Source organism: Neopsephotus bourkii, unplaced genomic scaffold, assembly GCF_033783945.1.
Source record: "Neopsephotus bourkii isolate Nb327-2 ecotype Australia unplaced genomic scaffold, CSIRO-AGI_Nbou_v1 NB_1493, whole genome shotgun sequence".
Classification (NCBI taxonomy): domain Eukaryota; kingdom Metazoa; phylum Chordata; class Aves; order Psittaciformes; family Psittacidae; genus Neopsephotus; species Neopsephotus bourkii.
This window is the reverse complement of record NW_026901969.1, coordinates 503,174-520,836: the sequence shown is the minus strand read 5'-3', so window position 1 is coordinate 520,836 and position 17,663 is coordinate 503,174. Positions and strand designations below refer to the sequence as shown.

Sequence of the window (17,663 nt, the reverse complement as noted above, 5' to 3'; positions counted from 1 at the left end):
TTACTCAGTGACATTACTTTTTGAGAAACTGATTCCTTCAGAAAAAAACAAGGAGAAAACAACAGAAAAGACCCACACAATGCAAAATTAAGAGGGAAATAACTCTGATGTATAAACTTTGCTCATGGGTAAGTAAGAGAGCACAATCTTCCCAATCACTTCCGGTTCTGTTTGTGCCTTGAAGTTCTTAATGGACCTTTTGAGTCACAAAAGGTTAAATAATCACTAATTCATTAGAAGGTCCTTTATAACAACTTTGCCTGACTTAATGACTTTTTCAGATATATCTGAAAACTTCTTATATCTTTAGATAATTTTAGTTAATTTTATACTAAAATGAACTGAGGTAGTCAAGTTTTATTATCTCTAATTATAATTCCAATATCCACAACATTTATAAAACTTATAAATGGTTGCAATTTAACTGCTTCTCTGAAACGTAATGACAAGTGATGAGAATATCCATTAAGCTATGCAAAGGGGAAGTTTCAGTCTTACCTGACATATTTTAAATACACAATTTTTATGATGTACCTGGAATATATTTATATTGTAAAGCTGAACAGATTTTAAAAAGAGTCTTAAAATCATTGTTGGCCATTAAAAAAAGAATAAAATTCTCCTAAGTCTATAAAATAACCTTGCAGAATGTAAAGTGCTAGGCAGAATTAGTGACAAATCTTTACAAGATTACCTGGGCATGTTGATTTCTTCTGTCAAGAAAGATTTATGTGTAGTTGACCCTGCCTTTGAATCAGGCAGGATCATAGAATAGTGGGTGAAATACTACTACTGCAATAATGTAATGATTTTAACTATAAGTAATTCTAAATTATATCATCAGGAACTCATAGTCCTGGGTTATTCACAATACTATTCCTGTGTCTTCAGTGCCATCCTGCACAGTCCTGACCAATTAACAAGCTCTGTTCTCTGAACTCACTGTTGCCTATTCTCCAAATATTTTCTTCCCTAAGTGTTGGGGTTGGGGTATCTCTGTCAATGAGAGACAACTAAGAGATAAGTGGTGTCCACCATCTGTCTTGAAAAGGCTTCCCATTTTACAAGCAAAGCACAAAAGCAAACCACAAATGCCACACACACAGAGGCAGTAGAAGACCATGGGTTTAGGAATAAGAATAGCTGATAGAAGAGATTGTGGTGGGGTAAGAGGATTTTGTACCTTAGGAAGAGGAGGGCAAAGAAGAAAGACTCACCACCCTCTCTAGGTTAAACGCATCATTGTGCATTTCTTCAAAGACAGGAGTCAGCCCCCAAGCAAGAACCCATGGTGTGCAGAGTATGGGACTGATAGGGATAGGGGAAGATACCCCTGCATACACTTCTATACTATAGTAAACTTACAACACTACAAACCCACATGAAATCCTTCTTAAGATATGTCATTCTCATTGATTTCACTACGATGAAAGAAACAGCTAAATGAACTAGAGGAAACCTCCAGTTCCCTTTCAGCACTCTTTTCTGTGCTTGCTGACCGATTTATGCAAACGAACTAAGCATGTCAAGTAATGAAGGGCTGACACAACCGCTACTGAAATCCATCAGTGATTTGTACTCATAGTGGGACATGTCAAAAAATAAAATTGTGCTAGACATCAAACTACAGATTTCAAACATTAAACAACTGAGGCTGCTCTACAGAATGCCCCAAAGGTTACAACATTTGCATTGGACTACAGAGAACTGGCCTTCTCTGTCTAAAGCTATTTAAATTCATGGCTCACAGTGTGATGCTTTGTCAGTCACGCTGTTGCCTTTTAAAGGTGTGAAACTGTGGTAGAAAAGGTACTGTTTCCAGCCATCTGTTGGAGTTTTGCTACTGGTCAACAGAAAGCAGCTTTAGTTCAGTGGTTATGATGCTCAGTCAGGAGCAGGTAAGCTCTGTTCCCATAAAGAGGTGTTTTATTTTATACATAAGGGGATAAAAATCAATAAAAACTCAGTAGGAGAAAGGATTTGAACCAGAACTTCCCCACTCCTAACTAGATGGTTTAATTACATCTTTCTTTCCAGTACCATGAATTTTGATTTCTTCTCAACATGAAACATCTTGTGATGTCAACTTGAAATTATTCTAAGAATTGTACATTGTGAAGGGCTCGCATGTTATGTTAGCACAAGATGAAACAGAATACAAATGGTTTGATATTTGGACAAGGTAGGGAGAAAAAGAAATATCCATTTAATTTTACATTGCTTTAGCTCCTTGCTTTAAAGTGTTAGAAGTCTGCAAAGGAAAGTGTTCCAAGTATCTCAGAATATTCTGTCTCACAATGCATCCTAGGTACTTTTAGATGAGCATGAAGTATATAGGATTACTGCATCTTAAGACTGTCCGTATCTTCCCTTTGCAGATTTCATTATATGAGATACCAATCCTAGAAGAGCTCAGATTCACTGTGTTATTTCTGATTTACCAACTTATAACTGAGGTCCTTGTGAAACAGGATTAATGGAAGCTTTTTGGCACACTTAGTAAATCACAAGATGGATATAGTCTCAAATGCTGATTAACACAGAAAAGCTCAATTTGGCATTCAAATGTTAAAGAAAAGAGTCTTGCAACATACTAAAGAATTCCTGCCTTATAACCAATCATACTATGAAGAACATCCTTGTATTTAATTATAACAGAAGAGTCCATCAGAATAGACTTCTTAATGAGATTTCTATAGAAAGATGGTGAGATTATAAAACCTTGCTTCTGTCTGCAGATCTTGACTGCTTGCCCAGAAGCTTCCAAACCTCAACCAGCATTAGCTAAACCTGACAGAGAGGTAACGGCCTCACTGATTAAGCTGTGACAAACTTCAGGAGAATTGGAGGCAGGGTAGACAGGACACATTGCAGAGAAGACAGGTAGAACTCAAGAGTTATATATTCTGCATGGCAGCAGTAAACCTGCCCATTTATCACATACTTTATGAAACACAAGCAGCTGATGAGGGAAGTGTCAATGAAAAGCCAGTTGGTGCAGGAACAACTTGTAAAGCTTATGTAATTATTCTTTGTAGACACCTGTATGTGTCCTCTGAAAATGTTGGCACTCTGCTGATTTTAATCAGTCCTAATGAAGAGGTAGGGGTCTCAGAAGTAAGGTCCTCACAGCTTCAGGAAACCATTTGCCAGTTTCCGGCCTGAGGTTAACGCTGCTCTGTAAGTTCACACCCCTTTGCTCTGAAGGGGAATAAGGATGTGAGTTCCAGAAGTGCAAGAAAGCTCCAGGCTGGAGCCCATGTTTTCCTAGACACCATTATCAATAAGCTCAGTGGAAACAGATATAATATAGTTTGTCTAATATCATAAAAGATACTTGTACTAATGTTTTGAGAAATACATTAATTTTCTTGCCCTTTGAATGACACAAGTAAATAAATAACACAGCCAAAACGAATGTAACTGTAAACTTCAACTGATACTGATTTTGCTTAAAGGCATTCTGCTTGGCATTTTCAGTGTCCTGAGGATAATCTATTAATTCTCAAGTACTTAAATAATGAACAATAGATTTAACATTCAATGGCACTCAAATAAAAAAGTTACTGTCTGTGATCTGAAGTATTAGGATTTAAAAAAAAAATTAATCGAGCAAGAGAGAAAAACAATCTCTGGTTATTAGACATTGACAGGTTCTTCTAAAAACAATTTATTCCGAGGCTGGTATTTCTCGGTTCCTTTTTAAACAAGCCTGCTGTACTTCACAGTGAAAATACAGTTGAGATTTCAGTTCAAGCTCCCACAAAGTGATTACAAATCATGCTATTAAAGCCAACCTAAACAGATTCTTCCAGCCCAAGGATGAAAGCTGTCAACTCAGGTAAACAGAGCAAACACTAAGTTACTAAAAATCTCACCTAACATTTTTTTCTTGCAGTAAAATTGATCCACAACTCAATATATCAAACAAATAGACTGTGAAAAATGCTTTGTAGCTCAGTAAACTGTCACCAACATTGCCAAGTCAGAGTACTAGAAAAGTCATCTTGTAATTTAGTTGGTTAAGCAGGAAACTGAAATTCTTCTGTTATATACTCAAAGACTTACAGGGACAACGTGACACGAAAGTGCTAATATATATAAGGCAAACGCCTTGATATTTGTCAAATCTGAAAGGATCAAATACACATAAGCAAATAACTTTCAAAAGTAGTAAGAGAGAAATGAAATGAGACTGTTTCAAATTCTGAAATCTAAGTTGTGCCAAAATGGTTGTTATTTTATCATCTTCTGGAAGTTTCTAGAGATTTTTAAATGTTGTCAGACATCAAGTATGCTGCCCATGGCAGGGGGGTTGGAACTAGATGATCTTAAGGTCCTTTCCAACCCTAACTGTTCTATGGTTCTGTACCCTCGAGATGCCTGCTTTATATTTTAACCTTTCCTATTATCTAAATTTACAGTTTTCCCCAGCTCAGTGAAGAGTCCAGACCTGCTGAAATCTATTGCAATGCTCAAATGCCAAATCCTTGTTATAAAGGAGTGACACCAGTGTCACTAGATTTCCTCTACTTTTGGATACCCATCAGTTCATGTTCACCACTTTCATTCAGCATGACCTTTTACAAGAAAGTTCTTTTTAAGGAAACTCACTCTACCCCACAGCCTATTTTACACAGCGTTTCAAGAACTAGATATTCCCTTTCCTTCAAATTAGCCCCTTTTCTGAAGTATTTTAAATACTACCAATTCATAAGCAACAATTCCATGTTGCCAGCAATGTAGTAAATATGCCTTACAATTAAAAAAAACCCAAACTGCTCTTCTGAGGGACTTCAGAGCTATAGCTTATTTTGAGAGAATAAATTCGAAAAAGGCAATCAATTTTAAATTGTTACTTCTGAGCAAAGCTAAGAAGAAAATTAAAATGTGTACAGTATTTCCATTCACAGCCCGTTAATAATAAAATGGACTCACATTTGGGCAACTTCACGCGAGTTACAAATAAGGAGGAGAAGGAACAGATTTAATTACTCAATAGGAAGTTATTACCATGACATTACCAGCGGATGTTCAGTAGAAAATTAAATTTAGCTTATAAATGATGTCACAAACAGCAAGCCATAATTGTTCATCTTTGTTTTCTGTCAAGCAAAATATCCAAAACCCTGTGTGTGGTACTTAATCAATTTGTGAAAAATCCTTACACATAACCTTATCACCCCTGCCTATTCCCAAATGTTTTTCCATGAAGCATTCACAGATCAGATAGAAACAAACACTGTACCTTAGTATCCCTTCACTTTGTGATGCTTAAGAGTAGAATCTGAGTAAAATGCATCCATTTATAAAGATGCCTGAGCAGTTTTATTTATAGAGAAAAAGAATCTCCTGATCATATTCAAAAGATATGAAAAAATACAAGTCTCTGTCACTCAACTGAAAATCATTTTTCTTCAGTCTTCTAAGGGCTTTGAATTCAGAAAATTTAGACAACAGCTTCCAAATGAGTATCTTAATGATCTTATAACTAAGATAGGCTTATATGAAAAAATGATATTGGTAAGCTTCCTAATGAATCACAAAAATTGGCATGGTCTGCTTTTTAAAAATAATCCTTTAAATTTTGAACACATGGTACATTTGCCTACTAATACTAAACATTTCTGATACTGTGATTAAAACAACTACAAACAATTAATCATAAGTAGGGCATTAGGCTCAAACAGACCAAAGATCAGAGGTGTAACAGAGTACTCTCCCACCCTACCAGACCTTGATTGCCTGTGGGTCTTGGCTATATGAAATCATGGGAAGTTTCTCAGGAGAAGTAACAGTACTATCATTATCACTGCTTTTTCCTCCATCTTGTGAACCTACCCTGGAACAAAAATGGTTCTCTGTGGATAAACTAAATTGAATCATTTGGGAGATTTTTTTCCCCTCTTTTTTTTTTTTTCTAGGCCATAATTATTCACAGATCATTTCTACTGCTTTGAAATGTTTTCTTTTTTCTAGTCAGTAAGTGATCCACATGAAACAGAACTCTCTGATCTATTAGGCTAACACTGAGTATGTTAAATCACAATCTGTTTTATCAGTTTCTACTGCAGAAAACTTCCCTGTAGTTTCAGCTGATGACAGCATTCTTCATTTCCTCTCCTCTCGCACGCACATGAATCAGCACAGCAAAAACCTGCCATGTGCCAGGCTCTCAAACCTTCTGCTCCTTGCTCTCTGACATGGTAGTCGTGGTATAATTTATTTGCAAAGTTTAATTAAAGTTTTACATTCAAGCAGTAAAATACAGTTAAACAATGCAGTGCATCTAAAACAAAGCTCTACCAAACATTTCTAGCTTGAGCAAACCTCTTTCAGAGCAACTCCTAACACAGATTTTCATACTTAATTCAGTCTTTCATTGCTTCTTAAGCACCTCAATCTTCTCTAGCTCTTAAAAGAATGTCCAAGCTAAAACCAGAAATTGAAAGTACTTAATGTAAGTGCACCTCATCTAATCTGACAAGGAAATACTTGGTCTCCTCCTCTGTGGCACTGGCATCATCGTTGAAGGCAGCACATACTTCAGTTTAGATCCTGACCATGAGTAGTGGTATCAGGATACAAACTCATAGCCAACAAACCAAGCTAGACTATGAGACTGCATTCCTCAGCAAAACAGGCATTTTCAGCTACATGCAGTAGCTCTACAGCTTGTAAGTTAAGAAAAAAAAAACACAGAACCCTCAGATGTTCCAATTAAACCACTACCCTCAGAGAACACAAAGGACTTCCCCCACAAAACAAGCAATACTGCTGAAATGTTAACAAATAAAAAAACTAAATGTCATGAACATGCAACACAAACTGGATAGAAATCATTAGAGGTTCCATTTCAACAGGTGAGAATTTCCCTGCCAGGAAGTCAGGTCTAAATATAACAGTTCAGATAAGCCATATTCAAAACTTTCATAAATTATATACTTGTTCCACAGGCATGAAAAATAACTGTTTACACTACGGAGTAAAGGTAAAGGAAGGTGATAAATGATCTTCAGTGCAGCTTCAGCAAGAAACTTTGAAAAGCTGAAGGCAGGTAACATGAAAACACAGGAACATTCCCACTATTCACGATTGCAAAACAAAGTAGCCAATTTTAATTTAGATAAATTACTTTAACTTGCATGTGTGCACATCCAAGGGAACATTTTATAGCTAAAATCAACACTAAAGTTTCAAGTGATAACTTCTTTTTACCTATATAGAGTCCGAATACAAATTTTATTACATACTGTGCTTGATCTTATCCATACTAGGGCAGGGAAAAGCTGAAGGAGGGCTAGAAGAATACTTGTAGCATTAACTGGAAACATAATGAATTAGATACTAGAAGTGAAATAATGACAGCAAATGCATAACCCTATATGGACAAGGCCTCTTTTCTAATACTATAAATAAAATGTTCTGCTATTTTTGATACTACAAATGATAATGAATAGAAAGAGAAGTAAAAATTCCAAGGACTTTCCTAGCATGTGGGCAAACTCCCTATCCTCCAAGTAGTAGATTGTGGAGGTTTACAGAGGGCATCAAAAACATGGAGGGCAGGAGGCAGAGTTACCTTATAGTGTGAGAGCAGAGCATCGTCACCAGGAACACATCTACTTACAGAAATGCCAGCTGTTCTTCTGGATTGGTTGCTCTTGACTTCTTTCTGTTCTCTATTGCCTCCTTACAAAACTGACTGAAAGTCTCTTCTTTAGACCAACAGCTAGCTGAGCAAGTGTAACTGAACTTCACAAAGAAACAATAGCTAATAACAGTATGATTTATCATGCAGAGTCTTAAAATATATATAAAGGTTAGCACCTCATCTATCTCCTTCAAAGAGCTGGCAAAGTCACCTAGTATATTCATTGGTATTGTTCAAAATGAATTTACAATGAAAAGAGATCATTCAACAAACCCAAACGAATTTCTCATTCTTGAAAGCATGTTTACGCCTAGAGAAAAAAACATATACTTTACAATATGTGATTGATTTCTTTTAGACAAGCATCTCTTCTACTTAACGTGTTGGGGCAAAACTGGTCTTGACCAAGTTACAGTGTATGTAATGAGAAGAGGTAAAGGAACACACTGTCTTAAACCCCACATCTCAATGAGAATGAACAAAAAAATACTGAAGACAAAATCCTGAAAAGACAGACTCTGCCAGGACAAAGAAAAGGATTGAGGGATGTGAGTAACCACCTCCTAAACCCTGCAAGAAAGCCAGCAAGAGCTGTGGTTTCTGTGCTCCAGTCTCCACAGCCTAGGGGCCTGATGGTTCCCAAGGGTGGGAGACTGCTGCACAGAACTGGTGTAGTCTCTACACCGCAGAGCCTCCCTTCGAGCACATACACATACTACGTTACCAGAGCCCCCTGGTGTAGAAGTAGCATAGAAGATCTGTTTGCCAGCCCATACATAAGTATATACTCATACATTATCTACAACCAACCTTCTTTAAAAGTTATAATCAAAACCAAGAGAAGCTTGTTTCTGTTGTCACAGCCGCACCTGTACCGATGGGTTTTGTCAGGTTAACAGTATCAGTGCTATGGTTTGAATTATTTTTTTGGGTATTTCATACCAACATAACTCATGCCAATAAAACTTTACTACATAGACAAACCTAGCTTGCCTCCCATTACACAAAGTTTTCACAGTGACATCGCCATCCAGAGGGACCTGGACAGGCTTGAGAGGCGGGCAAATGCAAATCCCATGAATTTCAACAAGGCCAGGTGCAAGGTCCTGCACCTGGGTCAGGGCAACTCCAAGCACAAATACAGACTGAGGGGCGAATGGATTGAGAACAGCCCTATGGAGAAGGTCCTGGGGGTGTTGGTCAATGAGAAACTGAACATGAGCCAGCTTCAGTGTGTGCTCACAGCCCAGAAACCAACCGTATCCTGGGCTGCATCAAAAGGAGCATGACCAGCAGGTCAAAGGAGGTGATTCTGCCCCTCTACTCTGCTCCTGTGAGACCTCCCCTGGAGTACTTCAGCTCTGGGGCTCCCAACATATGAAGGATGTGGATCTGTTGGAGCAAGTCTATAGGAGGATCAGAGGGTTGTAGCACCTCTCCTACAAGGACAGGCTGAGAGAGTTGGACTTGCTCAGCCTGGAGAAAAGAAAGCTCAGGGGTGATTTTGTCTTCCAGTACCTTAAGGGATGTACAAGAAATTTGGAGAGTGACTTTTTATAAGGGCCTGCAGTGACAGGACAAGGTGAAATAATTCTAAACTGGAAGAAGGTAGGTTTAGATTAGACATCAGGAAAAGTTATTCACTATGAGGGTGCTGAGGCGCTGGCACAGGTTGCCCAGAGAAGCTGTGGCTGCCCCATCCTTGGCAGTGTTCAAGGCCAGATTGGACGGGCCTTGGAGCAACCTGGTCGAGTAGAGAGTACCCCTGCCTGCATCAAGGGGTTGGAACTAGATGATCTTCAAAGTCTTTTCCAACCCAAACCATTCTGATTCTATGAAATCTTCACTTTTTAGCTGAGATCTAGCAGCTTTGACTTCCCTTCAGAGCAGAGGTAACAACATGAGGGTATATCGCTTGACGGGGTGGCTACTGACAATACGATTGGGGTTTTATTCGTACTTCTATGGAGCGAACAATCTCATCCAAATTATTTACAAGAAAATATTACGGAGTAAAAAGCATTAGAATCAAAGTTAGCAATCCAGCTCTACTGAGTCCAAAGTTGTATGCAACAGGGCCAGCACAACCGCTTGAAGACTTTGAGAGCCAAATGCTACTATTAGAGAGGAGAAAAAAAAAATACATAGCAAGGAAAAAAGTATTTTATTATGTAATACAGGAATACTGTTCCTCAGCATTTGACCACTGTTTTTGTTAATGAAATGTTACATCTATAGCAGATGATGAACAACGGTTTGAACAACAGTGTCAGAGAAAATCCCATAAGGAGAAAATGAAGTTTCAAAATTTTACTTGAAAAATCAAATGTATGTGCTTTTGTTAGGTTTCACGTAATACCTGGGAAAAGCAGCAAAAGCCTACACTGAGCTATTTCAAAGCTCACCATTAGTACAAGCTGTCCAATATGTCCAGGTGAACACAATACTGGGTGCTGCTGAACTTAGTTCAGAGGTGGGATTTTCCAAAATTGCTTTAGCAGCACTAGCATAACTTTGTACTTCAGTTGAGTTTTCCGATTTACTGTGATAGAAATCACAGTAGGGAACTGCAGAAACTTGAGAAATTTGAGAATCACATACAAATATCCAAGAGGTGTTAACTTTGGAGTGGCCTGGCATAGTCTCAAAAAATCATTTATTTTAATTAGTGTTCTATTACAAACTTCTGTCAAAATACACACATTATTCAGCACCAATTAAAATGCTAAATGTGTTGGCACATAAGATTGGTAGGTAGAAAGGTTCTGCTTGGCTGTATTAAAAAAAAAAAAAAAGAATTCACAATGATAAAAAGTACAGTTAAAGCATTGAGGTTGCCAATAATAGCTTTACTTTGAAATGCTTCATAATTCTTTCCCACTGTTGAGCTGTGACAGTTGGAACTTTGAGAAAACCAAAATAAACACCTTACTGATTTAAGAACACATTCTGCAGTTCTGCCAGTTCATTAAAATCAGAATTCAATTTTAAAAAAGAATAAAAATATCTCTCTGTATTAAGCCAGGACAGTGGGTTTCATTGCTCAAGCAATTCATTAGCTACCAGGCTCTTAAGATGTATCTTCTTCCTATTTGACACTTAGTGTTTGTATTTTAGCCAATTCCTTCCTAAAGTGACAAAAATTAACATATCATTGGACGTGACTAACTGTCAGCATGAGATAAATGGCAACACCACTCTGAATGAATTTGGGCGGGTGGTCGTGGCAGGGGGAAGGGGTAGGAATAGTAGCCCACTCTGTGAATTACATTTCCAAGAACATGTTAGTCTTAGATTTCACAGGAACATACTACTAGAAGAGATATTGATCACTGAATCCATTCCTCAGGTAAAAGGAGTTTGCATCTATACCATACTCATTGAGTAACCTCTTATTTTAGAACTGACAACATCTCCTAAGATGAATTTCTTTTATGACTATTTATTTTTATTTTAAATAGTATAAATACAAACAAAACTTAGTTTATGATTATGTTCTAGCCAAGTAAAAGCATAAATCCTTCCCATTTCTGCCTCAGTAGATGCTGTTATATCACAACAGTCACATCCACAATCCTGATGACTTTAGTTAAAATAAATATGGATAAATATAGAACAAAAGTAGTCAGCTAAAATGTAGGTGTTTGTTCTCCACTTCCACAAATGATGCTGCAAGAAAGCCCCCTTTTTTCCTTAGTTCTTTGTGTGAGAATGTCTTGTGGGTTAAGATCCTGATTGATTAGTGACATGATACAGCTTTTCCATCAGCTTTTCCTCCCCATCAAACCAAAAGGGAAGAGGGACTTAAATCTAGTAAAAACTCATTCTTCTCACAGCAGCAAAATGCTATAACAACAACATGAGGAAGCTCTATCTTATGATTCTTAAAGGATTCCTTTGCCACCAAGCTGCAGAGGCAATTGGCGAACATGGCAGAAGGGAAACAACCTGGTCTAGTGTCCATGACAACCCACAACTTTGTGTTCCTGCAGTCACACCTTATTACTCTTTCTTGGTACAAGAAAAATATTGACTTACAGTTTCCGTTCTCTGTGGTGATGCTTATATGACCAGAAAAGCTGAGCTACTACAAGCAGATACACACACAACACAAAAGAAACAAGACCAATACTTACTCCTTCATTCAGCAAGGAGTAGCATCTTTTGTATAGAAGAGGTTCTGAGAACCTGTGGATTGGCATATCTCTCCACTTAATGTATAAAAGTAAAAAATAATGTAATTTATGATTTTTTCATTAAAAAAGCATACCATCACGTAAAGCAGTAAAAAAAAAAGCATACACAAAGAAATATCTCCTCAGAATATAAGGACATATATAGAAGGCTACATATATTTTTTATAAGCATATTTTTACATATAAAATTTTTCTCTCTGTGTGTATACCTACATGGATATATTCCATATATATATACACACACGTGCGCGCACACACACACACACACACTTAGGTAAAACACCTTACAGGGTCTTACTACCTTAGAATAGAGGACAGCTCTGTCCTCTGTAACAGGCAAGGCTTTAAAACTCTGTGTCTATATAATTAGGATAGTAAACTGAAAATACTAAATAAAGGGTATACCATTTGAAGATTAATGTTAACAGGTCACACAGTGTATTGTTTTATTCATACATGCCCCCAGATTTAAAATAATTTGTTAAACTCCCACACAATTCTTCTGCACACATTCCGTATTTAATTACATTTGCTGCTACATTTCTAGCACTTGTAGTATGTTTGGGAGTTTTTTGTTTGTTTTGAACAGCCAAACCTAAAGCATTGGTTAACTTTAGTGTTTTCTATGTTGGAAATCCACAATGCACAATACAACTTGGAGCTGAAGCACAAGAGTGGAACATGATTGTATCACTGTATCTCATTAAACTACTGCATGTCTGTTCTGGAAATCCTGACCTGGTATAATCAGAAGACCAAGAAAAGTTGAAAACTTTTATTCTATTCCTGCTTGCCATAACTTAAAGCCCTCTTATTTTGTAATGATGACTAAGTTGCACTCTTTCTATAACATTTCTGCTTATAGAAAAAAGTCCCTTATTTGTACTAATATTATGATCTTTTAAAATTTCTGAAAGGAACATTACTTTGAGAATTTATTATCACCAGAAGCAGCCTAGTGATAGAGAGAATTTGTGGAACTGTGTCCCCATGCAGGGTACAAGAGGATGTACCACTTCCCATACTCTGCTAAAAACACAGCATCAGTGGTAGTCCCATGTCACCTATGTCCCTGCATCTTAAGGAAAACAATTTCTAATAGTAACAGACAACATTAACAAAAATCTTTTCTAGGCACCAATAAAGTTAAGCACATTAACACTTACATATAAGATACTTCTGCTAAGAACAGGAGCCCAGATTCTGAAATGTGCTCAAGTTCCCTTGTGCTCATGTCCACATGGTACTTTTTTTGAAAGTAAAGCACGTTTCTCTAAATAGCTTGTTGTATGGGTTGGAGTTGGATTAGAGATTTAACTGAATTGAAAGAAAGATAAAGATATTAATAATATTTAAATACTTCATTAAGTTACATTAATGAAAACTGCATTAAATACTGTCCACTGTGGTACAGGTAAGAAATATGAATGCAACTATGCTAAAAGACATGTAAAGCAGAAAATCATACTGTATGTCTCCTTTATAAGTTTCATTTTATTAAGGCTGATACTGTGCTTGCAACTGCAGAGAAGAGCTAAATGACATGCAATCAATTGTACAATATCAGTTATGACAGGTAGTGGTCTACTCAAAAAGTGAAGATGCCACACACTGGATATGGAGGAAGGCATATCCCTACTGTGTGCCACACTCCACACTTGATGTTAAAATGACAATTAAAATGAAAGCAGTTGGCACTATAATCCCAGATCAACAGCTGGCATTCCAGTCCTAAATGCCAAATTCTTGTTGGGGATTTAGAGCTTTCACAGATAAAATACACTGTCACTTTTTACAGCTGTAAAAGGCAAAATAATACAAATGACCATAAATTAGAAGTGGTGAAACACTGCTGATCAGGATAATTGAAGACCTCAGCAAAAACCCTATAGCCATTAGAATAAGAAGCAGTAAAGTGGACATTTTACCCCACATTCCTAAGGAAACAATGCTGAGGCAATTTCTGTCTGCTTTCCCCACACTTCACATCTATGTTTTGAACTTGTTGCAGATTTAAGGGGGCCTGATGGAGAAAGAGATATTCTAGATGGAGCTGATTTCATACAAGTTCCCTGAGAACAGATTGCTAGCTCAAGGAGAGAAATCAATTAAGTACTCCCACTGGGAAAAGGGCTCTGACACCAGTTTACACATTACTGGAGACAAGAGGATGTATATGAGAGAAACAACTTAGAATTACCTCAAAGCAAGGGAAAAGCTTCAAATAAAACTTTACAACCACCTATGAAACATGGATTTGTAGGAAGCAAGGCTACGTAATTCCTGTCACTCAAGCATTATTTGTACTATACAAGTATCATGAACAAAAGTCCTAGCAATGGCATGCTTATTAGCTAGAGGTGTTAAAGAGTGATACAGATTTTTTTTAAGTTGTTAATGAAGTATTTTTATCTTCCATTTTGGAAGACAATAATGTAAATGTATTTCTGGCAAAATACCTTCTATTCCAACCATAGCAAAAAAGACTATTAAACAATTTAACCTGCATATAAATATTTTTAAATCCTGGCTTATATAGTTTGAACTCAGTAGTTCTGAAATAACTTAACAAGTAAGCTAATGATGTTGATTTTTAATATATCCTGGAATAATGGAGAAATACCAGGGGGAGTGGGGAAGCTGACATTCCATCAGTAGTTAGGAAGGATAAACAGGGTAACTGTGTGGTCATAGGTCACAGTCAGCTTGAGAATTGTGTCAGAGAAAAACACTGAAAAGTTGATTTAGGACATATATAGCAAAGATTTAAGGCCTAATGTCAAGCAAATCAATACAGTTGAGAAAAGAAATTCTCAAAGCAAAGACCTCCCTAGTATTTAGTCAAACTGTTCCTAACAGGTTTTTTAATCTTTTTTTTATCCATAATATGTATGATACAATTTTAATTAACACATTTCAGGTTGCAATGCAGCATAAAGTCAATTATCTAGCTAGCATTTCTTCATGTATCTCTCTCCACCTCTCTTTCTCCCATTAACCCAAGCTTATTTTTTTCTTTTATTTCTTTTTCCCTCAAATACTATTTATTGCAAAATGCATAACAGCAATGGAATCCAGCGTTTCTCTTCTGGAAGAAGACCTTTAATCACTAGCCACAGACTGCTTCTCACTTGCTTTCCTCTGACGCCATATACTTTAAGCTGTTACTTTACAGTGCTTCATATTCAAGCATGAAGGATGGAGCTGCCTGCATTCAGCCTCTGTCTCAGTTACCTGCTGTTTAGCCATTCAAACAGAAGAAAGCAAGCTGAATCCCTCTTAGGTTGAAAAAATAACTGAATCCAACACACCAGTTGCGTGAACAAAAAGAAACCATTAGTACCACCTCCTTTACTCACATTTTTTCACTGCATCTTAGGAAAGGTAATGTTCAGATGTGTCATGCATGTAACACAGCTGTATATGTTACAGCAAAATCACACTGGATAGATGGCTCCATGGACATGGCTCAACCTCAGTTAGGTTACAGCCAACACTAATCTCCTACTTAATCTCCAAATAATTTTTTTTCATTATTTCTTTTGTGCTAGAATTAGTGTTTGCATAGCTGAGCAGATCAGGGAATTGGATGGAATTAACCAGACAAGAACAGTTATTAAGTTAAAATGACTGTGAAATCATCCTGTCCTCCCTAATTTCCATTTCTTCCTCAAAACTACACTGGTGGAAGATACAATGCAAGATGCTTTCCAAGTTTTTCTCTATCAAACATCTATCTGATGAAGGAACATTTGTGCCCTTGGTGCTGAATTATATTTGAAAAGTCTCAGTCTCTCAGTGTTGCTTTAAGCAACCTATGTCATTTTTGGATCTGACTCAGTGTTTCCATTATCTCACATGGAGCAAGTAACTGCATCTCTAACAGCAAACTAGAAAGCAATGCAGCAAGGTTTGCAAGGAGAGATGTGCTGAACAGTTGATGTATTTGGAAAATGCTCAAACAAGCTTTTAGGCAGAAAGCACCCTCTGGGTTTAGAGATCACTTTAATCTAAGTGATAAATAGAATTTGCTAGTCCTTGTCCAAGCACTGTCATTTAGGAAAAATAAGAAAAGATTTAAACAGTATTAAAGTGTTTGCTTTCCTAACAAACTCTCATTAACCATTTTGAATAACATATGGCTTAGATATATATATCTATATTTCACTCTATATTCAGGGCTCTACCACACAGTTGCAAGCACGCTGCGCTAAACTTAGGCTCCAGTAGTATTTAAGAACAAAGGGTAACTGAAGAGCAGTATTTTTGCTTTAGCATCGTGTTTTCTGACATGCTCGATCCATAGCTCAGCTTTATTATCCAACTTAAGATAAACAAAAATAAAGGCTTGCAACCTTCCCTGATAAAGTCACACACTATGAACTAAACATTCCCTTGTTTCTCAGTCCCACAAAATGTGCAGTCTCAGAATTATTATTAAAGTCCTGTGAACACTAAGAAGTGCAAAACTTAATTTGTTCTACTGCAGGAAAAAAGTTAAGACAGGTGCTTACAGGGTAACAGAGCTATTGAATGCTAACTTCATTAACTTCCATTAAGCTAAATGACTCACAAATGGCATTTAGATCAGTAGTAAATCATCATCTAGGTCAGCAGGAAGCTCATTACAGGCTGACAATCCAAGTGACAGAAACACTTTTCTACAAGTGCTATATTAGTAATTTCCTGTGTGAAAGGCTTGCTGCCATTCCTGCATTCCTCGGGGACGTTTCTTCTCAGAGGATGTTACTCTTCCCCAGGAAGAGGAAGGAACCAGTTGTTATTGGATGTGTGGGCTGATAGCTGTCGGGCATTTTCTGCATGCCACAGAATCAGCTGTGAGAACTGTGAATACAGCTTAGATTCCCAGCCGGAGTAGGGGAAAACACTACTTGGGCAGACAAGGTCAGAGCGAACGCATACAGTATCTCAGGAAGTTGAAAGAAAAATAATACCTGGAACTTCCATCCCTCTAGTTCCCAGAAATATGCTGATTTGATAAAGGAAAATATACAGACATGGATCAACTTGAAAAGCATTCCTGAAGTACTGCACTGTTGCCATGACTAAGACACTACCAAAGTAAAATACTGCCAGTTCTGAAAGTCATCTGCAAAAGCCAGTTATCTTACAAAACAGTACCAGTAGTCTAAGGGTGGCATCTGTTAATAGTGCTGATTTAATCACAGAATGGTTTGGTTGGAAAGGACCTTAAAGATCACCCAGTTCTAAACCCTCTGCCATGGGCAGGGACACCTTCCACTAGACCAGGTTGCTCCAAGCCCTGTCCAACCTGGACTCGAACACTGCCAGGGATGGGGCAGCCACAACTTCTCTGGGCAACCTGTGCCAGCATCTCACCACTCTCACAGTATTTAAAATCTACTAATCTACTCTCTTACAGTTTAAAGCCATCTGCCCTTGTCCTGTCACTACATGCCCTTGTAAAAAGCCCCTCTCCACTTTTCCTGTAGGCCCCCTTTAGGTACTGGAAGCTGCTATGAGGTCTCCCCGGAGCCTTCTCTTCTCCAGGCTGAACAACTCTCTCACCCTGCTTTCATAGGATAGTTGCCCACAGTGTCACTATAGGGCAAAGCAATATAACTAAACTGGCACTGTGTGTGCACAGATTTAGTTTCCTGTTAGGTCCCTCTCCTGAGTTTCCTGTCCCATACCAACTCAAGCTTCCTCTGTGTGTGCTCTGACACTCTTACAGGACAGGTTACCAGTAATTAGTCTGTGTCAAATCCCCCTGGCTTTTTCTTCAGTGCAGCACTACATTCCCTTATTCCACTAATTCATTTCAAAACTTG

General features: G+C 37.6%; 1 protein-coding gene and 1 long non-coding RNA gene across 5 annotated transcripts in view; one reads left to right on the top strand and one right to left on the bottom strand.

Annotated features, from left to right (window-relative positions):
- The window catches only part of POC1B (POC1 centriolar protein B), a 73,391-nt gene that overhangs the window by 21,301 nt on the left and 34,427 nt on the right, over positions 1-17,663 (bottom strand). Inside the window, exon 10 of one of the 4 annotated variants that reach the window (XM_061369344.1) lies at positions 7,244-7,324. The exons of the other annotated variants lie outside the window; for them this stretch is intronic. Coding sequence (XP_061225328.1) covers positions 7,301-7,324 — 24 coding nt within the window. The 3' untranslated portion in view covers positions 7,244-7,300. Of the gene's footprint in view, positions 1-7,243; positions 7,325-17,663 lie in introns of those variants that run through there. 4 annotated transcript variants of the gene reach the window in all.
- Positions 1-17,663, top strand: part of LOC133220922 (uncharacterized) — an 85,847-nt gene that overhangs the window by 41,174 nt on the left and 27,010 nt on the right. The window lies entirely within an intron of this gene.